We start from the raw sequence: 19,563 nt of genomic DNA, 5'->3' as shown, positions 1-19,563 counted from the left end.
GACATGAAGCACCACGTGGTGAAGGGAAGTAGGTCAATGGAACCTTCCCCCTCACCCCACCCCGCTCCGTGAATTCTAATTTTCTACTGCAGATTCTTTTCTCTGAACCACATGTTGCTTCCTGGGCTCATGAAGGATAAAAAAAAAATTACAGCAGAAATACTGCAAACAAACCCAACAGGGCATTGGAAACTAAAGAGAAAATAAACAAATGGGACTACATCAAAATAAAAAGCTTCTGCACAGCAAAAGAAACCATCAACAAAACAACAAGAAAGCCCACTGCGTGGGAGAACATATTTGCCAATGTTATATCTGATAAGGGCCTAATCTCCAACATTTATAGGGAACTCATACAACTTAACAAAAGGAAGATAAACAATCCAATCAAAAAATGGGCAAAGGACCTAGACACTTTTCAAAAGAGGACATTCAGAAAGCCAAGAGACATATGAAAACATGCTCTAAGTCACTAATCATCCGAGAAATGCAAATCAAAACAACAATGAGGTACCATCTCACACCTGTCAGAATGGCTATCATCAACAAATCAACAAACGACAAGTGCTGGAGAGGATGCGGAGAAAAAGGAACACTCGTGCACTGCTGGTGGGAATGCAGACTGGTTCAGCCACTATGGAAGACAGTATGGAGTTTCCTCAAAAAGTTAAAAATGGAACTCCCATTTGAACCCGTGATCCCACTTCTAGGAATATATCCCAAGAAACCAGAAACACCAATCAGAAAGGATATATGCACCCCTATGTTCATAGCAGCACAATTTACCATAGCTAAGATCTGGTAACAGCCTAAGTGCCCATCAGATGAATGGATTAGAAAACTGTGGTACATCTACACAATGGAATACTATGCTGCTGTAAAAAAGAAGGAATTCTTACCATTTGCAACAGCATGGATGGAACTGGAGAGCATTATGCTAAGTGAAATAAGCCAGTCAATGAAAGAAAAATACCACATGATCTCACTCATTTACGGATAATAAAGACCATTATAAACTGATGAACAAAAATAGATACAGAGGCAGAGCAGCATCGAACAGACTGTCAAACTACAGCGGGAAGGCCGGGGAGGGTTGGTGGGGTAAGAGATCAACCGAAGGACATGTATGCATGCATATAAGCATAACCAATGGACACAAAACACTGTGGGGTACGGGAGGCCGGGGGAAGGTCAAGGGGGGAAAAAAAAAGGAAACATATGTAATACTCTTTGTAATACTTTAAGCAATAAAACAAAATTTAAAAAAAACAACAAAAAAAAACAAAAACATAAGGCAAAAGTGGGCGGGTTTTTTTTTGAATTTTGGTCCTTATCTGTCCAAGACACATTTGAAAATAATGAGGGTGCTTCTGAAGGTGACGAGGTAGAGAGCAGCAGCACCCCAGGGACAAACCATGAGGCCAGAGGAGTCTCCTGGCGGCTCAGCAGCCTCCTTCCCGGGTCCAGTTCCAGGCGTTGATGAAGAGCTGGAGCCAGGGGGAGGTGGTGAGAGTGTCGAACGGAGGGGGCTGCCATGCCCACTGCCAGGGCCTCACAGCCCGCTCAGGGTGAGGCATGAGGGCCAGGTGGCGGCCATCAGGAGAGCAGACACCAGCCACGCCCCCTGGGGACCCGTTGGGATTGAGGGGGTACTGTTCCGTGGGGTTCCCGTCATCGTCTGCCCAGTGCAGTGGAGCCAAGCCCTTGGCCTCGATCTGGGCTTGGAGTTCCGGAGAAGAAAACGCCATGTAACCTGGGAGGGAAGGAGAAGGGGAGCAAGAGCAAAGCTGCTTCATGCCCTCTCCCCACCCCTGCCCCCCGACACTCCCCCTGCCTTCCCGTCGCCTCACCTTCACCATGGGCGCTCCACACAGGCAGCACGGCCCCCTCCATCCCTCGGAGCATCAGGGCTGGCCCGGGCCCCACACGCACACTGGCCCAGCGAGACTCAAAACGCCCAGACAGGTTGTGGCGAAGCAGGAGGCCGGGCTGGGCTGCCCAGGAGTCGGCGTCGTGGCCCGTCTCCTCTTCCTCCTCGTTGGGGCTGCCTCCCACCCAGCCCAGCAGAGCCAGCAGCTGACAGCCGTTACACACGCCCAGGCTGAAGGTGTCTGGCCGCTTGCGGAAGCGCCTCAGCTCAGCCCCGGCCTGTGGATGAAAGGTCACGGCAGCTGCCCACCCTAGGAGGGAGCAGGACAGGTGGGGTGAGACTTGGAATGAAGGGAGAAGGCTGCTTTCCCCGCTAACATGCACTGTTACATGCCCTCAGGCCCGCCCCCTCTGCAGAGCTCAGGGCAAGTGTAGGGGAAGAAATGGGTTCATCTGCTTAATTCATATTGCCAATCCTGGGCCAGACATGGCCCATGAGAAGTCTTTTGCTGGACCAGCAGAGCATTTTCAAACATTTTTATTTAGTTGCTTAACGTTTAAAAATAAGATTTCATATGAAAATCTGGATTTCTGGCTTCTCTTAAAAAACAGAAGGATTGAGCCATGCTGAGCCAGCTCTCCCACAGCACCATCTGCTGGAGGTTAGTCAGGGCGCGTGCCCTCCAGCCGAGGGGGCACTGCCCCACCGGCCACCTGCCTCATTTAAGTGAGGCATCTGGCCCAGAATGAACGCCCTCTCCCCTGGCCTGTGGAGGTGCGAGGCCAAGGCCCAGCCTAGGAGGAGGGGAGCTAAGGCACCTCCTCAGGAATGTGAGGGGAGGAAGTGGGCAGAGCCTGCGCGCTGACCTTTGGCAGAGCCCAGGACATCTGCGTAGCTGAAGCCGCCCACGAAGGCCACACCGCGGAACGTGTCCAGCTTGATTGCCCCCGAGCAGAGGTCTTGCATGGTCACGTCCCACACCTGGCAGGATGGGGGGGGGGAGGGGGGGAGTGTCAGAGGACACAGTCTGAGGCCCATCCCCAGCTCTGCCAGGCTCACTGCTCAGAAGGCATCGGCCATCTCCCGGTCTCCGTTACTGCCCTCCTCTCGCAAGATGGCGACTCGGGGGGTGGGACCACCTGGGGGGGAGAAGTGTCTCTTCTAGAGGGCCACTTCCCACCACAACCCCTAGACACCTTTTTATCCCTAAATTTTTATTAATTTGAGAGAGAGAGGAAGGTAGAGATAGATAGATAGATAGATAGATAGATAGATAGAGAGAGAGAGAGAGATTGATTTGTTTTTTCACTTTTTTATACATTCATTGGTTGCTTCTTGTATGTGCTCCAACCAGGAATCAAACCCGAAACCGTGGTGTGTCGGGATGATGCTCTAAGTAACTGAGCTCCCTGGCCAAGGCCCCCAGACTCCTTTTGCAGAGCAGGCCTGGGCCTCCAGGCCCAAGGTGCCCAGGAAGCCAAGCCTCTGCACACACTTCCTCACCGGGCTCGTGGGGCACGGACGCTTTGGGAAAGCTGGGGGGCAGGCAGTAGCGGGGCCCTGTCCGCTCCCTGAGCCCTTGTTCCTCCTCTGCCACACAGCTCGGCTCTGCCTGCAGCCGGTCCAGCTGGAAACTCGTCTCTTCCCAGAGGGCTCGCAGCTGCCCAACAGGCTCCTCCAGAGCCACAGCCCCGTTCACTGACACCCGGACCTAGAGGGGGGCGAATCTCTCAGAGGCCAAGGGCAAAATGCCCAACCTGAGGCTGGAGGAGGTGAGCCACACCGCCCTCCACACCCGCTCTTCCTCACCATGGCACGGGGCCCGACGTGACCCGTGTGGCCCAGCTCCAGGCAGTGGAGGCCAGCATCCTGATAGCGCTTTAGCACCTGGGCCAGGTCTGTCTCCTGCACCTCCAGGACCAGGCCTGGCTCCTCAGCGAACAGCACAGGCAGCACTGGGAGAGCAGCGGGGGCGTCAGGGGGACTCGAGTACTGATATGACTCGGGTAGTCAGGGGGGTATGACTGAGGATTGAGGGAGTGGAGGCAGGGACTGGCTTGAGGACTGAGGTGGGGTGAGGTCTATGAGATTGGGATACAGTCAGAACAGTGGGTGCCACCTGGCTCAGTGGTCAGAGAAGACAGCAAGGGACTCAGGGGAAAAGGAGTTGGGGACACTCTATTCTTGAACAGGACACGGGGTCTGCAGGGTGGGGCAGGCAGCTGACGCCTGAGTCTGGACCCTGTGCTCCTCACCATCGACCTCAGAGGCAGGCACGTCCACCTCTATCCCACAATTCCCAGCAAAGGCCATCTCCAGCAGGCAGGTGATGAGACCCCCATCGCTGACGTCGTGGCCTGAGCAGAGGAGGCGGTCTGGGGGAAGAGGAAAAAAGCTCAGCAACCTCCGAGGCCAAGCCACGCCCCTGCTCATGGGTAGAGAGTATGTGTGAGGATGTGGGCACACACAGAGCCAGAGAGGAGAGCGACTGCTCCCTCCTGCCCACCCTCACATGCTCAGCTGGGGAATGCTGCCACTGCCGGCCATACCCACCCCCTGCACCGGGGCCTCGCTCACCGCTCAGCAGCCCCTGGGTGATGCTGAAGGCTCGCACCAAGTTTCCAGGAAGGTCCAGGTCGGGAGGGTGCTCACCAAGCTGGGAGAAGCACTGGGCCAGGGCTGTGCCCCCCAGCCGGTGCTGCCCAGGACTCAGGGGCACGTACAGCAGACGGCCTGGAGGGACAGGGAAAGGTGAGGGGAGATGGATGGCTCACGAGCACCTAAGTTCCCACAGACCCAGTCCCAGAAAGCACCGCAGCCCTTGCGGACATGGGGCAGGACGTGGCGAGGGCTGGTTAGCATTCACGATGGAGACCCAAACAAAGAACCAGGCTCTGAATACACAATGCAGGGAGAGGGCCAGAACCCATACCTCTCCCTCCAGGACACTTGAGGTCTGGGGTCACAGTGGCTGTAATGTCTGGACAGACTGCATAGGCTGAGATGACCAGTGACCCTATGGAGCAAGGAGTAAGAGAGTAAGGTACCAGCCCGGACCCGCAAGGTCCCATCCCTCTCCCAGTGGCCCCCAGACCTCACCAGGAGCCAACACAGTCTCAGAGCCAACCCGGGCAGCCATGCTGAGGGAGTCCTTGCCGCCGTCCACTGCCACCCCCAGGGCCGCCATCACTACCCCCAGGGCCGCCATCACTGCCACCATAGCCTCACAGGCATCGGCCAGAGCCGCCCCCTCCCCTGGGAGCTTGGCTGCCCACATCCAGTTCGCACTGCACTTCACATCCTGGGAAGGGGCAGAGACTTGGCATTAGAGGGGAAGGGAGGCCACAGCATGAAGGGCAGCGGGGTAACTGAATGGTGGATGTGGATGTGTCCCAGAGGCCAGGGCTCCAGGCAGAAGCTGTGGGGGGCTCACCCGGAGGTCAGTGACTAGAGCAAACACCAGGTTGGTGAGGGCCTCGGCCACAGCCAGCCGGGCAGCAGCCTTGGGGTCCAGCAGGCTCTTGACCGGCTGCTCTCCCAGGGCTGTGGCAGCCCCTACGAGCTCCTGGTGACTCAGTGCCACAACTGCCACGTCTGCTAGAGGAGTCTGCAGGGGCCCGACACACTGCTGCTGGGCCACCAGGCCACCCACGGAGCGGTCCACCTGTGGAACCAGGGGGGGTTGGCAAGAGCACAAGGGCCAGGGACACAGGGGTGGCGGGAGGCCTGGCTTGCCTTGACCATGCAGACCAGAGGCCATGAGGGTGGCTGCCCTGCCCCTTCTCCCTTGGGTCTGGTGAACCCCACGGCAGTCCCCAAGGATGGGAGGCCAGGGGTGGGTGAGCTGGGGGAAGAGGGCAGAGGGCTGAGGGCCAGGGCAGGACTGCAGGGAGGACCTTGTTGGTGAGGTAGCGCTTGCTGGCCACAGCAGGCAGCCTCAGGACCCGCTCCAGGGCCTGGCGCACGCTCAGCCCCGGAGGCAGGACCAGAGGCTGCAGCAAAGGGACAGTCCTCTGGAGGAAGAACTCCTGCAACACAGATGGCAATCGGGGTGTAAGCACCTGGGGGAGGGCTGGCACCCAGGTGACAAAGCACAGGCAGGGCGACAGGGCCAGGAGAGGAGAAACTCGGCCTCCTCCCCCACCCCACGTACCTTCCGAGGCATCTTGCCCAGCACCCAGTCCAGCTCCAGGTCCACAGGGGTTGTGTTAGGCATCAAGGGGGCATCTCCCTGGCCCTTTCTTCCCACAGGACACTGCCGATCATCCACCAGCACTATCTGTAGGCCACAGGCACGGTGCCCAGAGGGAATGAGACAACGACCACCGCAGGGAGCGCTTCAGGAAGCAGGGCAGAAAGCTCTTCCCCCGGCTGGTTTCCCCTGGTGAGTTCCTAGCCCTTTCTGCCTCCCACATCCTGCTCCCCATAACACGTTTGCCACCAGCTGTACCCAAGCAGCTCAAGCCCACCCACAGTGTCTGCTTCGGGGGCCAACTCACTCTCCTGTCTCCAGTGATGGTGCCCACGAAGCAAGCTGGGCAGCGTTCCCGGGCGCCGACCCGACGCAGGAAGTCCCGGTCTGAGGGCCTCAGCAGAAGCGCATTAGACTCCTGGTACTCAGCCCCCCAGATTTCCAGGGCGTTCAGGGTTGGGTCCCCAAGCTGCACACCATGGAGGAGGAGGAAAGAGAAGGGTCAGTGGGTACTCCCAAGTTTCATGTGGGCAGGCTGGGCTGGAGAGACTATGATGGCCAGACTTCCGGGGAGAGACTCGCCTGGAAGCAGCTGGTGTAAATAATGGCTCCAGCCGGGTCGCTCAGCTCCTTTAGGACATTGCCTGGTGAGAGGGTTGCAGGAAGAGGGGGTGATCTGGGTCTGGTCAGCACCAGGCACACAAAGGGCAGTCCCTGGCCTCCAAGTTCTGTGTGTCCCTGTGTGAATCACTGCTACACCCGCACCACCCACTGTCCCATGCAGTAGGCTTCCGTGCCCCAACCTTCACCTGTCCACACAGAATAGGGGGTGGAGACCAGAGCTCCATGGTTCATTGCAGATTCTTGACGCCTCTTCCTAAACCAAACCTGGCAGGAGACCAGGTAGGCCAGCCCCTTCTCTCACCATTGCCACCAGCACCCTGGTCATGGAGGCTGCAGATGGGGTTTCCCCTGGGGGCCTCCACACAAGCCCGAATCACACGGTTCATCTTCTGTTCCATCTCCGGGTCTCCCCGCTGCACAGCCCCGAAGTCCAGCTCACTGGCATTGTCTCCCTGCACCTGCGGGAACGTGTGGCATAGCTCAGCTCAGGGGGCTTAGGAGCTCCCACTCCCCATCCGCACACGGGGCCTGGCGATATCATGGAGTCTGCATCTACAGCTATTCCTACTCACCTGTACAGACGAAGCAGCTCCGCCCCCCACTCCAATCCTGTAGACAGGACCCCCAACCTTTACAACATCCATGCCTGCAAGGAGGGAGGGAAGACTCAGAACACTGAGGAAGTGATTAAAAAGTATGAGTATGAAGAAGTGTGAGGACAAAGGATAGCTGATATTAGGATAGAGCAATCAAAAATCACAAACATACATATTCTTTGATTGGATAAATACACTTAGAGGAATTTATCCTCCAGATTTATTTTCACAGGTACAGAATCACCTATGTCCAAAATTAAACACTGCAGCATTATTTGTATTACCAAATTTAGGAAATAATTTAAATGATAACAATAGAGAACTGATTAAATAAAATTATGGTATATCCACACAATGAAACACTAAGCCACCAAAGAAAAGAATTACATATGAATATAATGAAGTAATATGACTGCATCGGTATGAAATAATCTCCAAAATATATTGCTAGGTTAAAGAAAAGCAATGTTTAGAAGTATGCACACCCATTAACAACAGCATTAAAAAGAATAAATTACTTAGAAATAAATTTAACAATAGAAATGTAAAACTTACTCTGAAAATTATATGATAGTAGATTTAAATAAATGGAAAGGGATCTCATGTTCATAGAGTGAAAAAATTGATATTGTTTTGATAGCAATACTCCCCCAAAAGATCTGTAGAATCAACACAATCAGTCACCTTTTTCACAGATATTGATCAGCTGATCCTAAAATGTCTATGGAAATATGAGGGACTTCAAACAGCCAAACAATACTTCCGCTTTTAAAATTCAATACAAAGATACAGTAATCAAGATTATGGTACTAACATAAGGATAAATAGATATAGATATACAGAATATACCTGGTATAGGTCAATGTACTAGAACTGTTGAGTCCACAAACAAACCCATACATTTATGGCCAACTGACTTTTTAAAAATATATTTTTATTGATTTCAGAGAGAAAGGAAGAACGGGAGAGAGATAGAAACATCAATGATGAGAGAATCATTGATCGGCTGCCTCCTACACGCCCCTACTGGGGATCAAGCCCGCAACCCGGGCATCTGCTGTTGATCGGAATAGACCTGGGACCCTTCAGTCTGCAGGCTGATGCTCTATCCACTGAGCCAAACCAGCTGGAGCTGGCCAAGTGACTTTTGACAAGAGTCCCAAGACAATTCAATGGGATAAGAAAAGTCTTTTCAAAAGGTAGTGTTGGGACAACTGGATAGCCACGTATGAGAGAATGAAGTTTTATAAATTAATATAAAAATTAATTTAAAATGTCAGAGACCTCAATGTAAGAGCTAAAAGTTACAAAAATATTACAAGAAAACATACAAGTAAATCTTCATGACCTTGGCTTAGGCAATGGTTTCTTGGTCATGACACTAAAACCACAAGTAGCAAAAGAAAAATTAAATTATATTTTACCAAAATTAAAAACTTTTGTGCTTCAGAGGATACCATATAGAAAGTAAAAAGACAACCCACAAAATGGGAGAAAGTATTTGCAAACCATGTATCTATCTGATAAGGGTCTAGTATCCAGAATATATAATGAACTCTTACAACTCTATAAAAAAAAAGATAAATAACCCAATTTAAAAATGGGCAAATAGACATTTCTCCAAAGATATACAAATGGCCAACAAACATATGAACTGTAAATCCAAACCACAATAAGATACCACTTTATGCACACATGATGACTATCATCAAATAGAAAGCTAATAACAAGTGTTGGTGAGGATTTGGAGAAACTGGGACCCTCATAAGGGGGATGTAAAATGCTGTACTGCTCTGGCCATTTTTTATTTTTTAAATATATATTTTTAAAATTTATTTCAGAGAGGAAGGGAGAGGGAGAGATAGAAACATCAATGATGAGAGAGAATCATTGATCAACTGCTTCTTGCACGCCCCACACTGGGGATCAAGCCCACAAACTGGGCATGTGCCCTGACTGGGAATCGAACCATGACCTCCTGGTTTAACCACTGAAACACAGCGGCTGGGCACTCTGGCCATTTTTTTAAAAAGTTGAATATAGTTACCATGTGACCCAGCAATTCACTCCTAGTTATATATCTAGGAGAAGAAAGAATGTAAGTACACAGAAAGACTTGTACACAAATGTTTATAGCAGCATTGTTCATAATAGCCAAAAATAGAAATAACCCACTTGTCTATCACCTGATGAATGAATAAATTGTGAAATGTCTATACAATGGAATACGATTCAGCCATAAAAAGAAATGAAATACTGAGACATACTATAACATGGATGAACCTTGAAGATATCATGCTAAGTGAAAGCCAGACACAAAAGGTCAAGCATTGGATGATTCCATTTATAGGAAATGTTCAGAACAGGCAAATCCATAGAGACAGAAAGTAGATTAGTGGTTGCCACAGGCCAAGGGTGATGTGGCATGACTGCTAACGGGTACAGGGTTTCTTTCTGGGGTGATGAAAATGCTCTGGAATTAGTGGTGATCGATGTAAAATTTTGTGAATATACTAAAAACGAGTACATTTTAAAAGGGTAAGCTTTTTGGTACATAAATTACATCTCAATAAAATAGGTAATAAAAGAAAAAGAAGTGCCCTAACCAGTTTGGCTCAATGGATAGAGCGTCGGCCTGGGGACTAAAGGGTCCCAGGTTCGATTCCGGTCAAGGGCATGTACCTTGGTTGCGGGCATATCCCCAGTGGGGGGGTGTGCAGGAGGCAGCTGATCGATGTTTCTCTCTCATTGATGTTTCTGACTCTCTGTCCCTTTCCCTTCCTCTCTGTAAAAAAATCAATAAAATATATTTTAAAAAAAAAAAGACAAAAAGAAAAAGAAGTGCATGCACATACACTATTTATTCTTTTTAAAGGGGGCAAATAGCCATAGTCGGTTTGGCTCAGTGGATGGAGCATCAGCCTACAGACTGAAGGGTCCAGGTTCAATTCCAGCCAAGGGCACATGCCTGGGTTGTGGGCTTGATCCCCAGTGGGGGGGCGTGCAGGAGGCAGCCAATCAATGATTCTCTCTCATCATTGATATTTCTATCTCTCTCTCCCTCTCCCTTCCTCTCTGAAATCAATAAAAGAAGTATATTTAAAATAAATAAATAAAAGGGGCAAATATACATACGGTTCTGTTTACATAAGCAGGAAGCACCTCTGATAGGGTACAAAAGTTACTAATTAATACTGGTTATCTCCAGGGAGGGAAACTGGGTGGCTGGAGGTCAGGGAAGGGGCGTTTTCACTGCATATCCTCTTTTGCCTTTGCAATTCTGAACCACGTGACTGGGTCACCTAGTCATAAATGAGACCTGGCCTTTATCTTGATTCTATTATAGCACCTGGCACAGACCTAGCATGGAATGGGTGTTCAATAAATGTTTGCTCGACTAAACTGAGCTAGCAGATAAAAGCCCGTGGCATGTAACAGGCACTGAATAAACACTGGCTGCCTTGACCTTGCAGCGTGGGCCCCTGCCATGAAGTAAATTGGGCAGGAGACAGAGGCAACAAAGACTGAGGCGGCCCGTTGCCTAAAGCCCTGACCTGCCTTGACCACCTGTACTGTGAAGAGGCATGGGCTGGGAAATGAAAAACTGACCACTGAAGTGTCCTCTCAATTCCCCTCCGCATCTGCCACGTGCTGGAGAGAAAGCTAGCTGGATCTGGAAAACGTCGGTGGGCTCTTACCTGACTCTGGGGGCTCCTTGCTCACGTGCTCGGCTTCCATGGAACCAATGCCCCCACTAAACATGATGGGCTTGATCCACTCACGCCGCTGGCTGTCTGGGAGCTGGAGGCCCAAGGAGCGGGCAAAGCCTGGAGTGTGGACGTCACAGGGAGAGGAGACAGGATCACCACCCAGTCTCCTCAGCGCCCACTCAGTCACACACCCCGTCCCACCTCCAGTACTAGGTATCTATTATCCCCCGTGCCCCCCGAGCCTCACCGGCCAGCACTGGCTCCCCAAACTTGTTGCCATAGTCAGAAGCCCCATTACTGGCCTCAATGGCAACCTCGAGGGGCCGGGCAAAGTTCCCAGGATACTGGAAGCTCGGATCCTCCCAGGGCAGACTGTAACCTGGGAGGAAAGAGAAAGTTGGGTGGACTGTAAAAACGGAAAACGGAGGAGCCAGGCCTCTGGGAAGAATCTAAGCCACCAAGGACTACCTGCACCGTAGAATGTTCCATTTTAGGAAGCCCTATTTTAGGAAGGTGCAGTTTTCCTAACGATTGGTCTTATTTCTCACCTCCCACACCAGCCTTCCCTGGCTCTTGGGACCAGAGTTAAGCCTTTCTAAGTAACTGGATTTAGGAGCAGGTGATGGTCATAAGTCTGACCCAGTACCACACTTTCTTGATGAGTGGATACTAGTTTATAAATTGTGGTTCTACAAAGCCAGACTGGTGACCTGAGTCCCCCCCGGCATATAGTCCTCACGACCATGGTCGATGAAAAGCCAATTACTCTAGAGCCCTCCATCCCATGATGACCCAGGATGACCTTTGATTTAAGAGATACAAGTGTTCGGCGCCTGCCAGGACAAGGAATCTGGAAGCAGAGATGTCTAGAAAGGAAAGAGATGGGACCTGGGATGTGCAGATTTCCAAAGCAATAGCCAGCAGTGCCAGCCACCACGTGGGCCCCACGTCCCGTGCACTGGACATCTCGGATCCGGCCCCCTGTGCCCGTGGTTGCACCGCTGAAGGGGGCTACTCCTGTGAAGAGAGGGGGCAGAGGTCTGAGTACTGAAGAGACAAGCCCAAGCTCTGACCACCCCATTGAAAATAAAACAACTGTCCTGCCCTGTTGTTTTTCCCAGGCCCAGCCCAGGGGCCTGGGAGCTGAGCACTCCCCAGCATTCTCTGCTCTACCCCTCCCAGGACCCAGCTCACCTGTGGGGAAGTTGTGGGTCTCTGCTGTGAAGACAACATGTCTCAGCCCCTGCTGTTGCCGGAAGCAGCTTGGCTGTGTGGGGTCCTCGGGCCGCAGGAATCGGACTTCCTTCCCCTGGATTGCACTGTGGACACATCCGCTCTGGACTTTGCTTCCTTCTTGGGATCTGTCCTTACCGGACCAGGGTCTAGGGCCTCCCCTCCCCTAGGCCTGAGGTTACCCCAGCCTTGGGCGTACCCACCTGCTGTTATCACAGAACTTGAGGACGTTGTTGGGATTCGAGAATGCCTGGGTGCTCATGATGGACTCAAAGAGCGACTGTGCCAGCTCCTGCCCATCCACGTGGAGTCGGCCCTTGAAGAACCAGTGTCGGCTGTGCTCGCTGTAGGGGATGACATGGGGAGGGGAAGGCAGGGTGGAAACCTGAGGTCATTTCTCAGGCCTTGCCATGCTTCTCACCAGCATTAACAGCAGAGTTACAGCCAACTCATACTTAGATAATATCAAAATATATCCCCATAATCTTCAAACACTGTCATTGTGGACCGTCCAGATCCAAAGTGAAGAGAAAAACCAAGATTTGAATGTAGACTACTGGGTGGGTGGGGAGCCCAGACTTCAAACAGACTCAGGGAGGCCCCATAAAGCAAGAGAGAGCCATGAAAGCAAGTCCCTGTGGTCTTCCCTTCCGACCTCCACAGGCTCAGACATCAGGACATACCTCCCCGTTCCTCCCTACCTATTGGACTGAGCCAAGTCAAAGGCCTCCACTGTGCTAGGGTTCCGCTGCAGCTCCTGGAAGCGCTTGGTGTAGAAATCCAGGTCCCAGGAGTCTAGGGCCAGACCTAGGAGACAGGCCCGATCAGAGTTGACTACTGGTCTCAAGCTGCCACTTCCCAGGTCTCAGCATCCCTACCAGCCTAGCCTGGGCCTTCTTCCCTGCTTACCTAGCTCCTGGTTGGCTTTCTCCAAGGCAGGCCGGCCCTCAGCCAGTATGTTGATTGGGCCATCGAGGGGTGTTGGGGTGCACCCGATGGAGAAGCTCTGGATGGGACGGGGGAAGTGCTGCTCCGTCATCCGGTCATACAGGGTTGCCAGAGCAATGGCCTCCATCTCAGCTGAAGGGGGGTGGGCAAACTAGGGGTGGAGACACACAGAGTACAAGGGGTAGAGAGCTGAAGAAGAGATAAAATGGTCCACTTTCCATCTTCTAAGCCAGGCAGGGCCAGCCCACTGCTAGCCTATATGGCACCCCTGTTCAGATTAGAAAAGTAGTTCCTTTCCCAGCATGATGTAAGGATGCAGGTTAGTGAGGGGAGCAGAGGCTGGAATTTCTGTCCCATTCACTCTTCAACCAGGCGCCCTCAAGCAGTGAATAACCTGCAAACAGGGCAGGCCTAAAGCCAGGAGCTCTGCCTCCTGTCTCTACCGTGGCTCTCGAGCCACATGCGGCTCTTTGGCCCCGTGGCATGGGCCATGAAGTTTCAATCGCACTGTATGTGCGCGCCTGCACATGGTATTTTGTGGAAGAGCCACACTCAAGGGGCCAGTTTGCCTACCACTGCCCTAGGGTTTAGAACCCAATCTCTTATCCCTGACCCATCTCCTCCGCCTGATCCCCCATCCTGATGGCCTACCACCTCACCGAGAGCAGGTAGCGCCGGGTAATCTCCACGCGGTCCCCAGCCCCCAGTCCAGTGGCCCGGCACACTGACACGATGTTGGTGGACGTCGGAGTGGAGAAGTTCAGCCTGAGGAGTGGGCCACACGGTGAGGACCTGAGAGCCCCAGCTGAGAAGACAGACCCTACCCACTGCTGTCCAGCAAATCTCCCATCTCTACTACCCCCACCAATGGCCTCCAGCCTCAGACCCGGGCACTCATAAAACTGTTTTCAAAGGTCACTCAAAGCAAACCATAATTGTCCTTTTTGCATCAAAATGCTTTGATTTCAATTTCTCAGAACTCAATCTGTTTTATTTCCAGAACATGCCTGGGAGCTACCTCAGTCTTCGGAGACATCTTCCCACACGGGGACGGCGTAAGCATGGTTTTCTAGGCAGGGAGTAGGATGGAGCAAAGGAAAAACAAATCTCCTGAGGATCACAAGAGGAGGAAGCAAAGGAATGGAAGTGGGAGGGGTGGGCAGTAGGTTTAAAAGAAATCGTGTGCCTGATCATGGAAGGAGTTGCCTCAGGGGAGACACCTGCCTGGGCCCAACCTCCAGCAGCAGGTCACTAGAGCCAGGAAGGAGCCAGGACTCCTGGGCGACATCATCTAGTAACAAGGGGCAGCCAAACAGCCACATCAGCTTCTTCATCTCCTCAGCACTTGGGAGGGACTCAGCTGCAGGGAGACAGGGTAAGGATCCTTGAGTCACTGCCTGGGCACTGGGGTACCTCCCTCAAGAACCCGATACTTGGTCCAACCTGTCCAGTTCACATTGTAGCACAGCTCGGTCTTCACGCTCTGCAGCTCTGGCAGTTTCGCTTGCAGCTTCCTTCGAGTGTGGCCGGCCGCTGCATCTTCATGGCCAGAGGGACGGACATAGAAGTGAAGGACGGAGGACATCTCTTCAGATGTCCCTTGCTGGAGAGATGAGTTAGGTTCCTAAAAAAATAACATTCACTGTAGCCTATCTGCTGAACCTATTTCCAGTTTTCAGGACAGCTGAGGCTTTGGAGGCATTAAGGATTGATGGGGAAAGTGACAGGGACATTCAGAGAAACAAGGTAACCTGAAAATGTAACCTTGGGGGTTTTAATAATTCTGCAAAATGCGGGCTTTAGCGGTCTGGGACCTGGGTGTAGATACATCCGTGACACTTGGTCCCTGTGCACCTGCCCTTTGCTGGGTCCCAGGTAAGTTCTTAGGAACTCTCCTTCTCACCCATAATGTATCAACACTGGCTTCTCTTCTATTCCTCTAACTCACCCAGTTCAGTTCTGGCAGGCATTTTTCTCACCCTGATATGTATTTGCATGGCCAGCTCCTTACTATTTAGACTTCAGGAGAAATTCACTTTCTTGGAATGGATGTCTTTGACAAACCGGGCTGAAGTAGTCACTATCAGATGGCCCTATTTTAATTTCCTATATTGCACTTATGGCTGACATTTTTTTTTAGCTCTACCTTCCCCATAAGAACAAAATCTCCATGTGGGCATGGACTGTATAGCTGGTTTTTCTTCATTGGTAAACACACTGGATTACCAAGGCTTAGAACAATACTTGGGTCTTAAAAAGAAAATAAATAAATAAATAATCAATCAATCATCCTGGCCCGGTTTCTCAGTGGTTAGAGCATTAGCCCATGGACCCAAGGCTCTCGGGTTCGATTCCCAATCAAGGGCACATACCTCAGTTCAATACCTGGCCCTGATCAGGGCGCATACGGAGGCAACCAATGTGTCTCTCACATGATGTTTCTCTCTCCCCCTCCCCCACCTCCTCCCTCCCTTCCACTCTCTTTTAAAAAAAAAAACAATGGGATTCGGTGAGGATTTTTTTAAAAAAGGGAAAAATCGAAAACGTGTAACCTTGGCCCGTGTGGATAACTGGTTAGAGCGTGGGGCTGCACGGAGGGACTCGGGTTCCATTCCCAGTCAAGGACAAGTAGCTGGTTTGCAAGTAGGATTCCACCCTGAGGGCGCGTGGGAAGGCAACCGATTGAAATTTCTCTTTCCCCCTCCCTGCCTCTCTTCCGCTCTCTCTAAAAATCAATGTGAGGATGAATTTTTAAAATTTTTCAAATAAAACTTGTTGACAGACTGAACTCGATTTCCGTCACTCACCAATATCTCCCGCCACCCCCCTCTCTCTCGGGCCTCATTTCGGTAAAGGGCACTTCTGCCGAATCAGTGCTGACGGCCCCTTCCACCCCGTGCTGCCCACCCTTGGTGAAGTGGGGCCCTCGCCGTTGTCCTCCGCACCCTAATTCCTTCACAGGGACTGTATCACACCACTTGACTTCCGTCCCGGTGAAACAGAAGCCAGGACAGAGCTGTCTACATCGGGGATGCACCCCCAACAGCTGGCACAGCGCCTGACACAGTAGGGGGTCGGCAGGTGTGTTTCTGTTGCAGGGAGAGGCGAGGGCATGAGTCTACGTGGAGCCCCTGCGGCCCGGCGTCCAATGGACGCCCGTCCTGAAGCCGGCTGGCGGGCCCAGCGGGCGCCGCTCGGCTCGGCTCGGCTCGGGGGTAACCAGGCCCGGGGAGGGTCGTGACGGGTGCGGCAAGCAGGGATATCCCTACGGCGCGCGCGAGCCATACGCACGTGGAAGCGGTTCTCCCGGCCACAGGGCTCCCTCAAGTGCTGGCGCGCTCGGACGTCATCGGCGTGCGCGGGAGGGGCGGGGCCTCGGGGGCGCCACGCCCTCCCGGCCCACGCCCCCCGGCGGAGCCCGCCCGCCCCTCGGCCCCCTGGGGAAAGGGCCTCTCCCGCAGGTGGTTTACCCCACACGTCTGTCTTGAGCTGCCGTGGACATCCACTCGGCCCCACACCCCGCCGCTCTGGTTCCCGTGCAAACTGTGCCGGAGGCAGATCCTCTGAGAGCAGGAAACGGAATGAGAAGCATCATCCATGCCAGGACTCTCTCCCTACCTTACTCCTTGGTTTTCTGTCTCTTAATGTCGTGCACTAGGCTTAAAGCAAACTTAAAGTAGCAATGGGAAAAATTTTAGACTTAGCAAAGGTTGAGGTGACCTGTTCCAAGTTACCAAGCATATGGCTAAGGATGGGTGGCCATGCATGGCCCTGGAAGTTCCTGGTCAGCACACCTGTGTGTGAGAACCCTGACTAGAGTATTGTAAAAGGATGTCTGTGGCTTGTAGAGCATTGTAACAGTTATGGATATTTGTGGTGGTTATGATGAATATTTGTGGTTTGTGCAAATAAAAGCTGGCTTGACCCCAAGGCTGCTACTGCTGTTTGGGCTTGCTCTCTGCGTGGAGAAGTCCAAGGCAGTCACTGGCTAGTTTCAATAAATCCTCGCTTGCTGTTTTAGACCTAATTGAAGTCGGTGGTCTTACTCTCGAGAACGTTGGTCCACAACATTATTTCTTTCCTGAACGACTGAAATTATTTGATTCCTAGCAGAATGGGGGGTATATGTTTTCAATTTTAGATTTTTATTTATTTATGCATTTTTAGACAAAGGCTACTTTATTGAATGACTGAGCCATGTAATTGCCAAGGCCAGTATATACAGGTAAGAGGTGGAGCTTTATTTCTTGGTCTCTTCCTCCTTGGACAGAGTGTTGGTGATTTCCTCCTTCTTGCCTGGATCTGCTCTTCACGGCGCTTGCGAGCTTCCTTGGTCTTAGACCTGCGGGCCTCAGCCTGGTCAGCCAGAAGCTTCTTGCGAGTCTTGTCTGCCTTCAGCTTGTGGATATGACCCATAAGAATCCGCTTGTTTTCCGCTTGTTTTTGTTTTTTTAAATATATTTTATTTATTTTTTACAGAGAGGAAGGGAGAGGGATAGAGAGTTAGAAACATCAATGAGAGAGAAACATCGATCAGCCACCTCCTGCACAAACGCCCCCCCCCCCCCGGGGATGTGCCCCCAACCAAAGGACATGCCCCTGGACTGGAATCGAAAACTGGGGACCCCTTAGTTCGCGGGGCGAAGCTCTTATTCCCTAACCAAACCAGGCAGGGGCCCAATGGTCTTTTTAATGAGTCAAGCACACAGAAATGTTCAGAGGAAAAGTGAAAGTCTTTATCCTCATCTCTCCATCCCATTTCAGTCCTCTCTCCAGGACAGGGCCAAGACTAGAGTAAGGCAAGTGAGGCACCTTGGGTGCAAAATTTAATAACTTGTAGGTGCCTCCCCCTAATTCCAGCTCTGCTGCTGGTGTGAGTTATTACCTGTTTGGTGTGTAAGATTCCAGGCTGTTGAAATAGTACTCTCTGGCTCCCTCTGACAGAGGCCACATGTTGATCCTTGGCATCTGCTCACTCCTGGGTTTCTTTCACTCCAGGTACTTCCTGACTCCATCTCTTACCTGCCTTCCAGCTCCTTCGGAGGCCCTAGTTTGCTCAGCCCTCTGTCTGTCTGGTTCTGACTCCTCCACATTTTAGCACTCCCGGTGCACCATGCCATTTCAGCTTTCGCTTCCGTATAGTGACTTCCAGATTCATTCATTTGGCCCTGATCCTTCCTCTGACTTTGGTCCCGTATCTCCAGCTGTCCTTTGGACAAGCATAGCCTGTTAAAAAATCACCAGGTCTGAGACAGTTCCCAATCCTCCCACTTCCCTCCCTCTGTGACAAACTAACTCGTCTTCTCCATGCTTCCCTAACACCTTCCCACCACCACTTTCCTTTAAGACACTTATTAAATCAAGCCTTATTTATTCGGCAGCCTCCTGTTCTCTTGTGCCCCTCCCATTTGGTCCTGCATGCTGCCACCAGATTAAGCTCCTAACCTGACATTTAAACCACACCAATGGAGGTGTCTAGTACCACTCTCTCTGATCACTATAGCCTACCATAAACTGAACTCCATCTTCTATAAACTACCAAAAGTAAATCCCAGGACATAGGGCACATCTTCATGGATTTAACAAGAAGGGGAGTCTTCCAAAGTTGAGAAATGCTAAAAGCAAAAGGAATAATTTAGTTTGGGAGTTTAAGTAGGCTTTGACTAATGTTCTAACAAGAGGGTCAGTGCAGCAAGAGTGGACTTAGAAGAGCTTTCAGCGGGGGGGGGGCGGGTTGTTGTTGTTCTGGAGGAAAGGCAAAGAACACAAACCTGACATAATGATGGAACATAATTGCAAACAAAGATTCACTTTATAAAGAACTTGACATCAGAGTGCATAACTAGTTCATGCAGTAGCAGTAGAAATGAAAAAGAGTGAAGATGGGAAATACATAAAATGAGTCACTTTAACCAAGCTGCTAAAATTATTAACATTATGACGTTTGAGGCATGAGGAAAGATTCTATTCTTGTTCTAACTAGCCTGTGAACCCTTTGAACTTTCTAGTCCTGTGTCAATGCCTGGATATATCTGGACACACACCAGACCTCCAGGTAACCCTCTGACGACCCCACTGAAGGACTCACATATCCAGACCAGCTAACATCCGTTCTCTAGACCTCTGGACATGACCAGACCTCCTGGCACCCATCTTCCAGACCACCTGACATCTGACTGATAACCATCCTGACAACCCTAGGGTTTAAAATGCCAAACGGATAATTCTCAGGCATGTTCTTTTTACTGTAAAAACTCTTAACCTTTTTTTTTCTTCTTTGGAACACTTCTAAGTTTTTGCCTAATTGTGTTTACAGTGTGCAAACACTGAGGTCCTTGAATAAATCTTTGTCATTTATTTATAGACAAAGCCTCCTGACTTTTTGAGTAC

At 51.3% G+C, this 19,563-nt stretch overlaps 1 protein-coding gene across 1 annotated transcript; it reads right to left on the bottom strand.

The window, feature by feature from the left end:
• Positions 1–1,288: 1,288 nt before the first annotated feature.
• Positions 1,289–16,528, bottom strand: PFAS (phosphoribosylformylglycinamidine synthase). Its single transcript, XM_023743941.1, is given in 28 exon segments — positions 1,289–1,753; positions 1,851–2,180; positions 2,737–2,853; positions 2,920–3,009; positions 3,374–3,581; positions 3,680–3,825; positions 4,126–4,245; positions 4,448–4,603; positions 4,803–4,886; positions 4,970–5,171; positions 5,304–5,534; positions 5,767–5,898; positions 6,024–6,149; positions 6,370–6,531; positions 6,645–6,706; positions 6,988–7,144; positions 7,259–7,332; positions 10,981–11,109; positions 11,240–11,371; positions 11,881–12,009; positions 12,187–12,311; positions 12,429–12,569; positions 12,927–13,032; positions 13,135–13,324; positions 13,833–13,938; positions 14,398–14,533; positions 14,617–14,797; positions 16,465–16,528. Coding segments are annotated over 27 exon segments (4,044 nt in total). The 5' UTR covers positions 14,759–14,797; positions 16,465–16,528; the 3' UTR covers positions 1,289–1,442.
• Between the last annotated feature and the right edge of the window lie 3,035 nt (positions 16,529–19,563).

The sequence above is a fragment of the Myotis lucifugus genome, unplaced genomic scaffold, assembly GCF_000147115.1.
Source record: "Myotis lucifugus unplaced genomic scaffold, Myoluc2.0 scaffold_420, whole genome shotgun sequence".
In the NCBI taxonomy this organism is placed as follows: Eukaryota; Metazoa; Chordata; class Mammalia; order Chiroptera; family Vespertilionidae; genus Myotis; species Myotis lucifugus.
The sequence above is the reverse complement of the archived record's forward strand: the minus strand, read 5'-3'. Positions and strand labels throughout refer to the sequence as shown.